Raw genomic sequence first — 17,129 nt, 5'->3', positions numbered from 1 at the left:
ATCGATCTTGGAAGTAAAGTAGTTCATAAAGTCATTACTGCTTTGCTGAGGGGCACAGTCAACGCCTGTTGGTTCTTTATTTTTTGATAACTTAGCCACTGTATTGAATAAATACCTAGGGTTATGTTTGTTATCTTCTAAAAGAGTCAAAAAGTAATCAGATATGCAGTTTTTAACACTTTTCTATAGGATAGGGTACATTCACACCAGGCAGTACGAAAAACCTCTAGCTTTGTTTTCCTCCAGCTGCGCTCCATTATCTGGGCTGCTCTCTTTAGGGTGCGGGTGTGCTCGCACCACGGAGTCGGACTGTTTTCCTTAATCTTTCTTAGGCACAGAGGAGTGACCGTATCTAGAGTCCTAGAAAAGAGAGAGTCAATCGTTTCTGTTACATCATCAAGTTTTTCTGAGATATTAGACATGCTGAGGAATTAAGATAAGTCAGGAAGATTATTCAGAAAGCAATCTTTTGTAGTAGAAGTGATGGTTCTACCATACTTGTAATAAGGAGTTGAGTTGACAGTTTTTGTTATTTGGAGTATACAAGAGATAACATAGGTTTCACAGACAATTGGACAAGTTTTTGGGGCAGACCTGACCTGTTGAAAAGAGATGGTCTTCATCCCTCCAGGGGTGGTGCTGCTCTTCTCTCTAGTAATATGGCATATAGTCTTAGAGTTTGCACTTGACTAACTGGGGCCCAGGTCAGGAAGCAGACAGACTGGCCAATCCGACCGTCTGCTAGCCGCCTCATGTCACCAAAATCAGTTAATTCTCAGCACACAGAGACCCTTACACCTAGATATCATGCTATAGAGACTGTGTCTGTTCCCCGAGCTAGACAATACAAAAGACGTCCAAACAAATTTAGGAGTAACAATCTAATCAACGTTCAACAAATTAAAAATTTACATAATACAGAGAAACAAATGATAAAACTTGGCCTTTTGAATATCAGGTCCCTCTCTACAAAAGCGCTTTTTGTAAATGATATGATCATTGATCATAACCTAGATGTGCTATGTTTGACAGAAACCTGGCTAAAATCAGATGATTACCTTATCTTAAATGAGTCTACCCCTCATGATTACTGTTATAAACATGAGCCACATCTAAAAGGTAAAGGGGGAGGTGTTTCTACAATTTATAGCAATATTTTTAGTGTTTCACAGAGAACGGATTTCAAGTATAACTCGTTTGAAGTAATGGATGAATGAAGTAATTCGCTGATTTTATATCTGAGCTGGTGTTGGCTACAGATAAGGTCTTAATAGTAGGTGACTTTAACATCCATGTTGATATTGAAAATGATGCACTGGCAGCTGCATTTACAGACATTCTAAATTCTATTGGAGTTAGACAACACGTGTCAGGTCCCACTCATTGTCGAAATCATACTCTAGACTTAATACTGTCACATGGAATTGATGTCAATGCCGTTGAGATTCTGCAGCAAAGTGATGATATCTCTGATCATTATCTAGTCTTGTGTATTCTCCAGATGACTAAAACTGTAAATTCAACTCCTTATTACAAGTATGGTAGAACCATCACTTCTACTACAAAAGATTACTTTCTAAGTAATCTTCCTGACTTATCTGAATTCCTCAGCATGTCCAATAGCTCAGAAAAACTTGATAATGTAACAGAAACTATTGACTCTCTTTTTTCCAGGACTCTAGATACGGTCGCTCCTCTGTGCCTAAGGAAGATTAAGGAAAATAGTCCAACCCCGTGGTATAACGAGCACACCCGCGCCCTAAAGAGAGCAGCCCGGAAAATGGAGCGCAGCTGGAGGAAAACAAAATTAGAGGTTTTTCGTACTGCTTGGCGGGAATGTACCCTATCGTACAGAAAAGCGTTAAAATCGGCCAGATCTGATTACTTTTCGACTCTTTTAGAAGAAAACAAACATAACCCTAGGTATTTATTCAATACAGTGGCTAAGTTAACAAAAAATAAAGAACCAACAGGCACTGACTATGCCCATCAGCATAGCAGTAATGACTTCATGAACTACTTTACTTCTAAGATCGATACAATTAGAGACAAAATTGTCACTATGCAGCCGTCAATTACAGTGTCGCATCAGATAGTGCGCTATAGATCTCCTGGGGAACAATTCAACTCATTCTCTACTATAGGTCAGGAAGAATTGTATAAACTTGTTAAATCATCTAAACAAACAACTTGTATGCTAGACCCTATTCCATCTAGGCTACTAAAAGACTTGCTTCCAGATCTCATAGATCCTCTGCTAAATATTATTAATTCATCACTGTCATTAGGATATGTCCCCAAAACCTTCAAACTGGCTGCTATTAAGCCTCTAATTAAAAAAACACAACTTGACCCCAACAAATTAATTAATTACAGACCTATCTCAAATCTCCCATTTCTGTCGAAGATATTAGAAAAGGTTGTATCCTCACAGTTATCTTCCTTCCTACAGAAATATGATATCTGTGAGAATTTTCAGTCAGGTTTTAGACCGTACCATAGTACTGAGACTGCTCTTATTAGAGTTACAAATGATCTACTCTTGTCATCCGATCGTGGTTGTATCTCTCTGTTAGTGCTACTGGATCTTAGTGCTGCGTTTGATACTGTTGACCACAACATTCTCTTGAATAGACTTGAGAATTATGTTGGCATTAGTGGTTGTGCATTGGCATGGTTCAAATCGTATCTATCTGACCGCCATCAATTCGTGGCAGTAAATGAAGAGGTATCATATCGATCACAAGTGCAGTATGGAGTACCGCAAGGCTCAGTACTAGGGCCATTACTTCTTACGCTTTACATGTTACCCTTAGGAGATATCATCAGGAAACATGGTGTTAGCTTTCACTGTTATGCTGATGATACTCAGCTCTATATTTCTTCGCAGCCCAGGCGAAACATACCAATTTAAAAAACTAACGGATTGTGTAGTTGAGATAAAAAACTGGATGACAAGTAATTTCTTACTGCTAAATTCTGAAAAAACAGAGGTGTTAATTATTGGACCTAAAACCTCCGCGTGTAATAATCTAAAACACTGTCTAATTCTTGATGGCTGTTCTGTCAATTCTTCGTCATCAGTTAGGAACCTAGGTGTGCTATTTGATGGTAATCTTTCCTTTTAAAATCTTGCTAATTACTTACAAAGCCCTGAATGGTTTAGCTCCTCAGTACCTGAGCGAGCTCCTATCACATTATAGTCCCTCACGTCCGCTGCGTTCTCAAAACTCTGGCAATTTGATAATATCGAGAATATCAAAATCAACCGCGGGCGGGAGATCATTTTCTTATCTAGCGCCCAAACTCTGGAACAATCTACCCCACAATGTTCGGGACGCAGACACACTCTGTCAGTTTAAATCTAGATTAAAGACCCATCTCTTTAACCTTGCTTACACATAACAAATCAACATATTCTTATAATTCAAATCCGTTAAAGGATTGTTAGGCTGCACTAATTAGGTCAACCGGAACCGGGAACACTTCCCATAACACCTGATGTACTCAGTGCATCGTCAGAAGAATGGCATCTACGCTAATATTAGTCTGTTTCTCTCTTATTCCGAGGTCACATTAACCACCAGATCCAGTCCGTATCCAGATCAGATGGTCACTGCAGTCCCCCGGATCCAGTCCGAACCTAGCCCAGATGGTGGATCAGCACCTGGAGATGACCTCTACAGCCCTGAATGTCAGCGGAGTCCACATCAACTAGATAAGCCCCAGAGACGGATCCACAGTGAAGACCACATCACCTAGACGGCTGTCGGCACAAGACCATGGGAACTTTGGCCAGAGGAGAACTGGCCCCCCGACTGAGCCTGGTTTCTCCCAAGGTTTTTTTCTCCATTTGTCACCGATGGAGTTTTGGTTCCTTGCCGCTGTCGCCTCTGGCTTGCTTAGTTGGGGACACTTTCTCTTAACACAATATTGCATTTTATTTTATTGTTTTTGATTAACTACCTTTACCTAAAAAGTGAGTGTTTACTGTTGCCTTTGGCATTGTTGATGTACTGTTTCCTATTTAATACTGTACAGCCGCCTTGTCACAATTCTGTATTGTTAAAGGCGGTATATAAATAAAGGTGACTTGACTATATAAATAAAGGTAACAAGAGACTAGATAATGATCTGAGATATCATCACTTTGCTGCAGAATTTCAACGACATTAACATCAATTCCATGTGACAGTATTAAGTCTAGAGTATGATTTCGACAATGAGTGGGACCTGACACGTGTTGTCTAACTCCAATAGAGTTCAGAATGTCTATAAATGCTGCTCCCAGTGCATCATTTTCATTATCAACATGGATGTTAAAGTCACCCACTAATAAGACCTTATCTGTAGCCAACACTAACTCAGATAGAAAATCAGCGAATTCTTTAAGAAAGTGTGTATGGTGCCCTGGTGGCCTGTATACAGTAGGAAGTAAAAACTTGTCCAATTATCTATGAAACCTATGTTATTCTGCGGGCACCACTTAGACATCCAGCCATTTAGTGACAACAGTCTGCTATGTATCTCATCACCACGATACACAGGGAGGGGACCAGAGCAAATTACAGTGTCTGACATCGTACTTGCAAGTTCACACACACTGGCATTATTTTTAGTGATCTCTGACTGGCGAAGTTGAACATCATTATTGCTGACGTGAATAACAATCTTAGTGAATTTACATTTAGCATTAGCCAGCACTTTTAAATTTGCCAAGATGTCAGGTGCTCTGGCTCCCAGTAAACATTGCACTATGGTGGCTGGTGTCTCTATTTTCACGTTCCGTACAATAGAATCACCAATAACTACAGCACTTTCATCAGGTTTCTCAGTGGGTGAGTGGGGAGAACCTGTTTGATGTTCTGATCGGAACTGAAGAGCGTTTTGACCCGCGACTATGCCGTCTCACAGTCACCCAGTAGCCCTGCTGCAAAAGCGCAGTTACCGGAACCGAACAATGTACAGGACTCCTGAGCTAGTCGCATCCAAAGCTGTATCTAAGGCCCTCACATTCTTACTATCCTCAATTAAAGTTTGGATGCTTGTCTCTAGCTCTGAAATCTTCTCTGTCAGCCTAACTATTTCCCTGCATTTATCACATGTGAATCCCTCACTGCCGACAGAGATTGATAAGCTATACATATGGCAGTCGGTGCAAACTACCAGAGAAGGAGAAGAAGCCATTACTCACCGTAGTTGTAAAACGATTTCAACTCACCACTGTTGTTTGATGAACTCATGAAGAGAAAGGCAGGGGAGAAAATAACAACGGTTGTAGACACGGATAGAAACGCAAAAATAAAAGTGAATGGCAAGCTAACCGACTAACACGCTGCGGCAAACAACTAAATATCAGGTGTGGTTTACTAGTTTCACTTGCTGAACAGGAATGACACAAGGTCTGTTCATATCGCTGTGGTTAGGTCAGTGAGTACAATAATAATCTTTGACCATCATTATGTATGTTTTGATTATATTGTGTTGTAAATAAAATACAAATGACCAAAACCCCCCATTATCTTACTCTCCTCACATTCTTTGTTACCTGCCTCATAGTGACACACTGATGGGCCATCAGGGGACGACCTTTTGTCTCTCAGGTGTGAATCACTAAATATTCATGGCCATTGTCAGTCCCTCGCATACAGCATTCTATCACAAAACATGTCTTAGGTAATTTACATTATTTTTTTTTTTTTCTGTGAAAGAGTAAGCACAATAATTTTCACATCATTTTGAAGTAAATATTCTACCCTACAAGAGTGATTACTTAAAAGCCTTGTTCAGGACTATTCAGTTTTATGGCCTTATTTCAGCTACGTTTATTTTGCTAAAACTTACTAACCACGTATAATCTTTAAAAAAACAAAAAGAAAGAAAAGAAAAAAGAAGAAAGAAGAAAAGAAATGCTCCATCTTGCTCACATATTATTGTAGCACAGTTTGTGCTGAATACAAAAAAAAAATTATATGTTGGCCAGACGTATGTTATCAGTAGCTGAAATAAACACAAATGTCAGGGCATGTCAAAACATCTAAAGGGCCCCAAAATCACCTCAGACCCCAGAGGATTAAATATCGAATTTATGGAAAACCATTTACCTCAGTATCTCCAGCTTACAGTTTAGACTCTTCAGTCCAGTCCCAAGCAGCTTCACTCCAGAATCCTTCAGGTCATTGTTACTCAGGTCCAGCTCTCTCAGATGGCAGTTTGATAATTGAAGAGCTGAAGATACAGTTTCACAGCATGTTTCATCAAGACCACAGCTGTCAAAGCTGCCAAAACAGAAGGTTTATGCTGATTCATTTCTGATGTTCAGTGTTTCTGCAAGAACTTGTAGTACCCTTCATAATCAGGACAAAATATTTACATAATATTCTGACATTTAATTGTTTTAATGATGTAGAATAAAACATTTGATCAAACAGCAGTCAATTTAATTACTCACAGGGCTTTTTTGCAGCATCTCACAGCTGGAACAAGTCTTGTAAAGCCTGTTTGTGATGACGTGAACCTCTTTGGGTTGAACTCATCCAGCACCTTCTCTGACATCAGTAGTACTGTGGTCAGCACTGAGCACACTGAAGATGAGAGTTTTCTTCCTGGATGTTCATCTGAACTGAGGTAACTCTGGATTTCCTCACATAATGAATGATCCTTGAGCTCAAGTAAGCAGTAGTATAGGTTGACTGAAGTTCCATCTGGGATATTCTTGTCTTGCACTTGTTTAATGTATTGAGTTGTTTGTCTGATGCTCTCTGTTGTGTCTTCAGTGTGTGTGATCAGGCCTTGGAGCAGGTTTTGACTGGATTCCAGTGTAATTCCCATCAGAAACCGCAGGAACACGTCCAAATGTCCTCTTTGACTCTGTGTGGCTTTATCTACAGCCTTCTGCAGTAGGACCTGCAATGTAACATTTTCTTCTGGCTCATCAAAGAAAAACTGAATGTCCTGCATGTTCTTGTTCAGGTAACAGAGGAACACATGCACTGCAGCGAGAAACTCTTGAACACTTGGATGCACAAAGCAGAAGACCTTCTTTTCATGAAGACCATTTATCTTCTTAAAGATTTCAGTGATCATTCCTGTGAACTCAGTGGCTACATTCACATCAATACCACATGCTTTCAGATCTTCCTTACAGAACACAATGTTTTCTTTCTTTATCTGTTCAAACGCTAGCTTGGCTAACTTCAAAATCATTTCTCTATTAATTTCTAAGTGCTCTGTACATTCCCTTTCTTCTTGTTCATCGTACTTCTGGTTCTTCATTTTCATCTGTATCAGCATGAAGTGAATGTACATTTCAGTAAGTGTTGTGCTGATGTTCTCTTCATTGGTTTCAATAAAAATATCCTGAAGTACTGTGGCCATGATCCAGCAGAACACAGGAATGTGGCACATGATGTAGAGACTACGAGACGTCTTAATGTATTTGATGATTCTGCAGGCTAGACTCTCATCAGTGATTGTCTTTTTGAAGTACTCCTCCTTCTGTTGGTCAGTGAATCCTCGTACCTCTGTAAACAAATCTACATACCGAGGAGGAATCTGATTGGCTGCCGCTGGTCGTGAGGTCACCCAGACCAGAGCTGATGGAACCAGAGTCCCTTTGACCAGACTTGTGAACAGCACATCTACAGATGATCTTTCCTCAACACTCTGCAGAATTTCATTTTCAAAATTCAAAGGCAGGCGACTCTCATCAAGTCCATCAAATATAAACATTAGTCTGGGTCCCTTATATAATTTTGTTTTCTCTGTGTCCTTCAGTTCAGGACAAATTACCTGCAGAAACTCATGGAAAGTGAACTCTTTGTCTTGTATTCTGTTAATCTCTTTGAATGGAAGCAGGAACACACAGTCTATATCCTGATTGGCTTCTCCTTCTGCCCAGTCCAGGATGAACTTTTGCACAGAGACTGTTTTTCCAATGCCAGCGACTCCCTTGGTCAGCACAATCTTCATCTTATTTTTGTCTTCTAATGTAAATATATCATTGCATTTGATTGATTTGTCCTGTGTTTTTTTGTTCTTGCTGAAAGCATCATCAATCTTCAGAATCTCATGTTCCTGATTGACATCTTTCATATCTCCCTCTGTGATGAAGAGTTCTGTGTAAACAACCTGGAGATGTGCTTCATTTTCTTTCTTGCGCTCAAGAATAAGTTCTGCTTTATTCTTCATGTTGGATTTGTGAGTTTTCAAGAACTTGTTCAGATTCAAATATGCTGTTACAAAAGATGATAAAGTTAATAAAACATAGGGAAAAAGCAAAAAGAGATTTAAAAAAAAAAAGAAACGTGACAAAGCTTTTACGTCAGCATGGTTTCTTCAGAATTTATTCAACATACTGTAATTAAATGACTTGATACTAACACCAAAAACTTTCAATTTACAAAGATGGTGCACATATAATACTTAAATGGGAGAAAGTGTAAGGCCCAAAATGGTGGAATAGTCCTGCTTCTAAATAAAGAAGCCAACTACTAATCGATAGTCAATATACGTCACCGCAGCTGTCATTACAAGCTCTGGTTGCTATAGAAACAGTCAGCATCCTGCACAGCAAAAAAAAAATAAAATACTAGTGTGAAATTAACTCTCCTGAGAGTACATGCTGAGACCACACTCAAGAGTGTGAAATTAACACTGAAGCAGAGTTAAAGTTAATGAGATCATTAAGTGATTAATTGAGTGATGATTGATCATTATTGAAGACACTTGATATTAACAAGCAGTGTTTGCTTTAGTTGGGCTCTTGACCCTTACATTTTTGGCTGTTATAATTGAGAGACAAGCAAAAAGGGGAAAAATGAAACTTATTTAAAGCCTGATCTCTGAATTGGTCTGTATTGCTGATTATAACAGCCCTGTGATTCTTCAGTATAAGATGTCCAAAATTTTCAACACACTCTGAAACATTTATTATTGATTATGTTTTTAATATAAATATGTATATATAAACTATTTTATTTAGACACAAACATCAAAAATCAACCTGTTAATCTCAACTATGATGACAATCAAAAAAGCATGTTGTAGTGCATTCTGGGTGCCACCAATCAAAATTCATCCATGGCTTCCATGATGTATTGTGACATGAATAATTTATGAGCTGAATTGTTTTAGTAATTTCCTTTATTCTCACTATTTTTTTTAAATTGATTAGCTTGTTCAGGTGCATTTGATTAGGGTTGAAGCGGCTTTCCAGGACAGACGATCACCACTCCTGCTTTAGAATCACAGGACTTTTATAATCAACAAGGAAAATATAACTCTTTTAGGTTTAGGCTCTAAATTATTTATTATTCAGTAATTATTAAATTCACATTTGGCAAAAACATAAAAATACCACATTATCACTTTCTCCCCTACCTGCTTTTCTCTCTGTTATAAGACAGTTATAACATCCAACCAAAATCTAACTTTAAAAATGAAAGGGTCAAACACTGACCACTGTAATGGTTGCTTAAAAATTGTGATTTTCTCCTTTGGTGATTCTGTTTGTTAATATCAGGTGTCTTCAATAATGATCAATCATCACTTAATTATTTACTAATTATCTCATTAACTTTAACTCTGCTTCAGTGTTAATTTCACACTCTTGAGTGTGGAGTTAAATAAACTCCTAGGAGAGTTCATTTAGCACTGGGCTTTTTGCTCTGTATGGTAAACATGCACACTAAATCTCTGTGCGCTTTCTAAAATCCACAATGTGGTAAGGACGCACAACAAACATGTTGTGTTCTTTCTAAAATCCTGTATGGTAGGGGTTATGCGCTGCAGCTTCGTGCCCTTTTTTTGAGTTGGTCAGGCCCCAGTTTCACCTTGGGCCCCACTCTACCCATGTATCCCCAATGATACTAGTTGAACAAGGTGTTGCTACCAAGGGTCTGTTGAGACAGTTCCTTCAGCAAGCTTATGCAGAGCAAGTGTAGCCCCTGGGTGACAGGTCAAGACCTAGTTACTATCCTAGGTGCTTGGCTGTATCCCCTTAAAGGAATCTCTTCTTCTGATTCCAAGCCTTCAAGCTCTACCCTGGGTCCAAAAAAACCAAAAACAAAACAATAACAAAAATAAAAAGACAGATAAGACTGCACCTTGACTTGTCTCTGTCTCTGAGAGTTCTTGTGGCCCTGTGAAGAGAAAAAAAAAGGCCAGAAGTAAAAAAAAAAACAACCTTTTTTTAAACTTGTATGCTCACAGCAACGTCAACAACATTCTATGCAAAGTATATACATAATATGTAAATGGCTCAATAAAGATAGAACATTTAGGAAGTGACAGTTCTTCACACATCCACACAGATCACTGATGACTAAAACAGACTGAAAAACAATCATTATACAACTGACAATTAAGAGAAATCTATTTCTTACATAAACTTTAATACGAATAGGGTTCACAGACACTCAGCTTTATTTCACTGACTACTAATAAGCAGTGTGTCACAGTAAGCAGTTATGGTGACAGTACCGTTTTCTGCAGTATTGTTGATGAAGGTCACAGGACCTGTGATGGTGTTTTCAGCAAGTACAGGAGTATTTACATTTGCTCCCGTCTGAGCATTCAGACCAACATTGACTCCAGTATAAGCACCACTGCTCATCTTGGCTGGAATACAAACAGAGAGCTTTATTACTTTTCCTAAATGACAACTTTAACTTCACTGATATTCTGTTCTTCATTACCATCCCAGTCAACGCTTTGATCTCACACTGATCTCATCATGAGCTCCCAGAATACTCGTGATGTGGTCACAATGTGTGGTAACAGTGAGCGAAAAGTATAACCTCACAACGCCCTCAATGTGTACTGCAGCAGGAAGCTTTTGACTGTCACCACTGTTGAGATTCATACACTGATTTTTGATGTTTCTCTTTGTTTTCATGAGACACATTAGTTCAAAATTTTTGTGATTTATTATGTTTTTAGAATTGTTCACAAATTACTAAACTATTATATGTTTTTGTTTATTAACATCTCACAAAGACTGCATACTTAATCTAGATGATTGTGTTGTGTCACCAATAACCAACCAACGTCACCTGGTTGCAGTGTCTTTTCGGTGTTCTTTGTCATTACAAATATACTTTACAAACACAGTTACAGCAGCCCCAAAAAATATAATGTTATAAAGTCAAGGGTGCTAAAAATCCTGTAACATGAGCCTGGCTTAAGTGATGATTGATCATTATTGAAGACACTAATGTTAACAAGCAGAAAATTATTGTTTTAACATAATCATTATTTGGCTAGAATCACTGAACTCATTTAGAGTCTATCCTCTGAGTAGTATTTTTTTATTGATTAAAACAGGCTTGTGATTCTACAATAAAAGATCCTGTATTTTCTATACATTTTGGAAGGATTTTTTTCAAGCTGTTCTGATAAAACTTAATAATAATTCTGAAAAGTCTTTTGTTTAGGCACACACAGATATCAGGAATCAGCATATTCAAATAAACAGTTTAATTTTGAACTCAAAATGAGCTACTAAAAAGTCAGCAAAAATAAAAGAAAATACAAAGACAATTCAGCTCAAAATTTATTCATGCCCCAATGCATGATGGGAGCCATGGATGAGTTTTGATTAGCTACAACATGCTTTTCAATGGTTACCTTTATTGTGATTCTCACACTGATTCTTAATGTCTGTGTGTCTAAACTAAAAATTTATTTAGAAGTTTTTTATCAAAATAAGTTTTAAAAACATCTGGCTGTTTACTGATATTATATTTTCCCATACAACAAAAAATTTATTATAAAATATTTTAAATATTTTATTTTATAACATACTAAACATTACCTGTATATAAATATATATAAGGGATGTCACAATACTCAATATAATATCAAATCATTTGGTACGACATCTACGGTTCAGTACGGGCTTGTGAATTGCGGTTTTTCGGTTTTGCATTTAAATAACTTCCTTGTTTTATTTCTCTCGGTATTTGCTGACGTGTACCCACGACTTCACGTGCTGAAATGAGGAAACGCTTCCCCGCTTATATTTGAAAAAGCAACACAAGGCAGAGCATCTTCCATTCTAATGACATGCACTGATAAGCCTTTCTAAACCTGTTGTCCAGCAAAAGAGTTGTAAAAACAAAAGTTATAAAAAACATTATAACTTGTTTTTAATTCACAACATCAGTCGAGTGTTTGAAATAACTTCCTTATGTGATCTGATGTGGATTCTTATCACAGAATGAGACAGACAGTAAATTCTATACTCATATTCTATGTAACCGTTAAATCGATTAGCAATGGCTTATAAAAATACATGAGATGGCTTGAAGAGCACAGAGAAACCATACGTTATTGCAGACGAGTGTTTATTGTCCTTACATTTCGTCATTCAAAATGTTTAACGTTATATCGTGTTTTTAATCGGTTACAGCAATAGCGATGCTTTTATCCATATTAGAGAAACTGGAACGGAACGTCATTAGTGCTACTTCTTTGACGCATTTGTGGGTTTTTTTTGCACGAGGGCACCCTCTGGCATCCAGTATGAATGAAACCCATTCTATCGAAAAAAATTAATCGAAAAATGAATATCTTTGTCAAAAGAAGAATTAAGCTTTTTCCAGTGTACAGAGGTTTACGGGAGTATTTTGTGAATTTGTTGCAAAAAAAAACAAAACACATTGAAGTGGCAAGATATCAGAACCGAACCGAAAACCGTGGTTAAAAACCGGGGTACGTATTGAACCGTGGACTAACTGTATTGTTGCATCCCTTATATATATATATATATATATATGAAAGTATGTTTACATACTGTCACGCTCAGTCACAACAGACAAAAGGGGTAAAGTATAACAAGTGAGTTTATTTAATGTACTCAACGTAAACAGGTTCTCTGCAGGTAAATATCCAGGTAAGTATTAAAGCAAGTAAACGTCAACAGGATCACAAATCAAACAGGATTCCGCAGGTAAGTGTTCAGGTGAGTATTAGTGCTGGTAGATGTCAACAGGATCACAAATCACACAGGTTCTCTGTAGGTAAATGTCCAGGTAAGTATTAGTGCAGATAATAGAAGTATACTCAATCTGTAAGGCATTCATTCGAGAAGCAAGGCAGACAAAGTTCGTTCTTCAAAAGGGCACGCGAGTAGACATGCAGGCAGATGATCCAGGAATAACAGAACGTATCAACCTTGAGCTCAGCCATCGAATGAATGGCTGAGTGATCCTTTTAAAGGGAGCTGCTGATTGTGACCAGGTGCTAGTAGTCCGGTGATTGCGAGCGAGTGATTGGTGCTGAATCAGGTGCGGGTGATTGCGTGCGTTCGGTGGAGACTGGTCCAGGGTCAGGTGAGCGTGACGGTGTGACATTACCCCCTCCTCCACGAGCGTCTCCTGACGCTCGTACTCGATGGCGAGGACGGCCACGACCTCTGGGGGCTGGACAGGTAGGATGGGACTGGTGGAATTCCGCGGTCAGGGAGGGATCGAGTATGTCATCCCGGTCGATCCAGCTTCTCTCCTCAGGACCGTACCCCTCCCACTCAATCAGGTATTGAAGCCGCCCGTTCCGCCGCCGAGAGTCAAGGATCTCTTGGACTCGGTAGATGGTTTCAGTGGTTTCGATTTCGGGTTGAGGAGGGGGTTCCGGGTGGTCTGCAGAGGGAGGAAACGTAGGATTAAAGTGACGTTTCAACAGTGATACATGGAAGGTGGGTGCTATGCGGTAGTGGGGTGGTAGTTGCAGTTCATAAGTGACATCATTTAGACGTCGTATGATTGGAAATGGACCAATGAACTTTGGACTCAGCTTGCGGCAGGGCAAACGAAGGTTGATATCCCGAGTGGAAAGCCAAACTAACTCGCCCGGCTGGTATTCTGGTGTCGGGGATCGGAGAGTGTCAGCCCACCTTTTGTGCCTTCGAACTGCCCGCTGTAGGTGAGTATGTGCTGAGTTCCACACCCTCTCGCTCTCCCGGAACCAGTAATCTACCTGTGGTTTCTTGCCTTAATGAGTTCTGAGCGTATTCGGCCCAGGGCAGATACTGGTTCCAGGATTCCTGATGGTTATGGCAGTAGGACCTGAGGTAACGACAGATCTCTTGGATTTTTCGTTCTGTCTGGCCATTCGTCTCTGGATGGTACCCCGAGGATAAGCTGATTGACACCCCGAGTAATCGAAAGAACTCCCTCCATACCCGGGATGTGAATTGAGTCCCTCTATCCGAGACGATGTCCTCAGGGATTCCAAAATGTCTGAAAATCTGAGAAAACAACAACTGAGCAGTGTTCATGGCTGTGGGTAACCCCGGTAAGGGAATTAGTTTACAGGCCTTTGAGAAGCGGTCTACGACCACTAGAATGGTTGTGAAACCATCAGACTTAGGCAGGTCAGTAGCAAAGTCTATTCCTATATGGGACCAAGGCCGTTGCGGAATGGATAATGGAACCAGCTTACCCTCGGGCAGACGGCGAGAGGTGTTGTTTATGGCGCAGACGACACATCCTCGGATATAGCGGTACACATCACGAGTCATCTGCGGCCACCAGTAATGATTGCGGAGGAGCGAGAGGGTGCGTTTGCCGCCTGGATGCCCGGAACCTGGAGAGGTATGAACAGAGTCCAGAAGGTAGTGACGGAGAGAAGATGGTATGTACTGTTTACCTTCTGGACCTCCCGGTGGAGCTGGTTCGTGACGTGTGGCTTCCTGGATCTGGTCGTCCCATGACCATTGAATGGGAGCGAGAAAGACTGACTGAGGTAGGATGGTTTCAGGTTCATCAGAGATGGGGTCTGGCTGGTGAAGACGGGACAGAGCATCTGCCTTGGTGTTCTTTGTACCTGGTCTGTAGGAGATGTGAAAGTCAAACCGGGTAAAAAACAGTGCCCATCTCGCTTGGCGTGGATTTACCCGTTTGGCTCCTTGCAGATACTGCAGGTTTTTATGATCGGTAATTACAGTGAATGGGAATTGTGCTCCTTCCAGCCAATGGCGCCATTCTTCAAGGGCTAGTTTAATTGCCAACAACTCACGATTTCCCACATCATAATTCTGTTCCGCTGAGGATAACTTCCTTGAGAAGTATGCGCAGGGATGCAGAATAGGCGGATCTCCGTGCCACTGGGATAGAGTAGCGCCTACGCCGGTGGTAGCGGCGTCAACCTCCACAATGAATGGTGAATTCGGGTCAGGATGTTTTAAAACAGGTGCGGTACAGAAGGCAGATTTGAGTTGAGTGAAGACCGTTTGTGCAGCAGAGGTCCAAGTGATAGTCTTCTTGGCTCCTTTAAGGAGAGAGGTGAGTACAGAGGTAATTTGGCTATATCCTTTGATAAAGCGTCGATAAAAGTTTGCAAACCCCAGGAAGCGTTGTAATTCTTTGACCGTGGTGGGTGTGGGCCAGTCCTGTACAGCAGCCACCTTCTTAGGGTCCATTTCAATACCTTCTGGGGAGATGTAGTAGCCCAGGAATTGCACTCGGTCCTGATGAAACTCACATTTTTCTCCTTTCAAATAAAGCTGGTACTTTCTGAGTCGTTGGAGAACCTGTTTGACGTGGGAGATGTGAGAGGACAAATCATTAGAATAAATGAGAATGTCGTCGATATAGACGACCACAAATTGATGTAGCATATCCCGGAAGATCTCATTCATAAAATTTTGAAAAATGGAGGGTGAGTTGGCTAGGCCATACGGCATAACCCGATATTCGTAGTGGCCACTAGGGGTGACAAAGGCGGTCTTCCATTCATCACCACTACGAATACGGATTAAATTATAGGCACTCCATAAGTCTAGCTTACTAAAAATCTTGGCTTGTCGTAATTCCTCTAAGGTGGATGGAACGAGCGGAAGGGGATATGCAAATTTTACTGTCTGCTCATTTAAGGCTCGGTAATCAATACATGGCCGAAGGCCTCCATCTTTTTTTGCCACAAAGAAAAAGCTAGAGGCGGCGGGTGACGTGGATGGTTGGATAAAACCCTGCGCTAACGCCTCCGCTACATATTCGTCCATAGCCCTTCGTTCAGGTAAAGAGAGTGGGTATACCTTGCCTTTGGGTAGAGTGGCATGTGGCACTAGATCTATAGCACAATCCCACCTTCGGTGTGGCGGTAGTTGTGTGGCTGCAGTTTTGCTGAACACATCTTGAAATTCTGCATATTCCGGGGGAATAAGAATCTCCAGCTGCACCTCTGGGCTTTCGATAGTGGTTGAATAACAGGAGATCACCTTACGCTGTGGAAGGGACGATAGACAGTGATGATGACAATGGTTACTCCATTTCAGAATTTCACCTGTGCTCCAGCGGATGTGTGGGTTATGTTGCTCTAGCCATGGTCGTCCCAACAGAATGTCCACAGTGGCTTCGGGCAGAATTAGGAAAGAGATGGACTCCTGATGGAAACAACCTATTTGAAGAGTCAGAGGGTGAGTACAGGAATTAATGGGTCGGGCATCCAGGGCTTTTCCTTGGATAGTTGTGATACGGTAAGAGATGGTGCTTTTGCGTTTAGGGATCTGCAATGCCTCCAGACAGCGTGAGGAAATGAAGTTGTCTGCCGCTCCTGAATCTACTAATGCTTTCACAGGGAAGAAGTTAGACTCAGAGATAAGTACAGCGTCAATAAGTGGTTTGGTATGCATATTATTCGTTACATGACCCACACTCACCGTGGATTTAGCAGGACGGACTGAGCATTGTAGAAGGAGGTGAGATGGAGCACCGCAGTACAAGCATAAGCCTCCCTGAAGCCGTCTGGTGCGTTCTTGAGCAGTTAAATGATAAGTATCAGTGTGCATGGGCTCCTCTGTGGAGGTACATGATGGGGCGGATTCGACTGGTGTCTCACAAGCGGTTAAGTGTTGGGATATAGTTACTGCTCTCTTGAGGAATGCATCGAGTCCCACATTATCCTCATAGATGGCCATTTGTTGGCGAATGTTAGTGTTGAGACCTCGACGAAACACGGCCAGCAGAGCGGAATCATTCCAACCACTTGTGAGGGAGAGAGTACAAAAACGCAGAATATACTCATGTATAGGTAGTTTGCCCTGATGGAGTTGCAGCAGTTCTTCCTGTACGGTAATCGGAGTGACAGGTTGACCAAATACCTGCCGAAAATGTTGCAGGAACAGATCC

General features: G+C 40.6%; 1 protein-coding gene across 1 annotated transcript in view; it reads right to left on the bottom strand.

Annotated features, from left to right (window-relative positions):
* LOC127171037 (NACHT, LRR and PYD domains-containing protein 3) overlaps positions 1-17,129 on the bottom strand; it is a 77,484-nt gene that overhangs the window by 32,100 nt on the left and 28,255 nt on the right. Inside the window, exons 2-5 of the mRNA XM_051119445.1 lie at positions 10,483-10,620; positions 10,107-10,142; positions 6,452-8,234; positions 6,105-6,278 (exon numbers count right to left, since the gene is read on the bottom strand). Of these exons, the coding sequence (XP_050975402.1) occupies positions 6,105-6,278; positions 6,452-8,234; positions 10,107-10,142; positions 10,483-10,615 (2,126 nt within the window). The 5' untranslated portion in view covers positions 10,616-10,620. The remainder of the gene's footprint in view (positions 1-6,104; positions 6,279-6,451; positions 8,235-10,106; positions 10,143-10,482; positions 10,621-17,129) is intronic.

Source organism: Labeo rohita, chromosome 9 (genome assembly GCF_022985175.1).
Source record: "Labeo rohita strain BAU-BD-2019 chromosome 9, IGBB_LRoh.1.0, whole genome shotgun sequence".
Lineage (NCBI taxonomy): Eukaryota > Metazoa > Chordata > Actinopteri > Cypriniformes > Cyprinidae > Labeo > Labeo rohita.
This window is presented reverse-complemented; position numbering and strand designations above follow the sequence as displayed.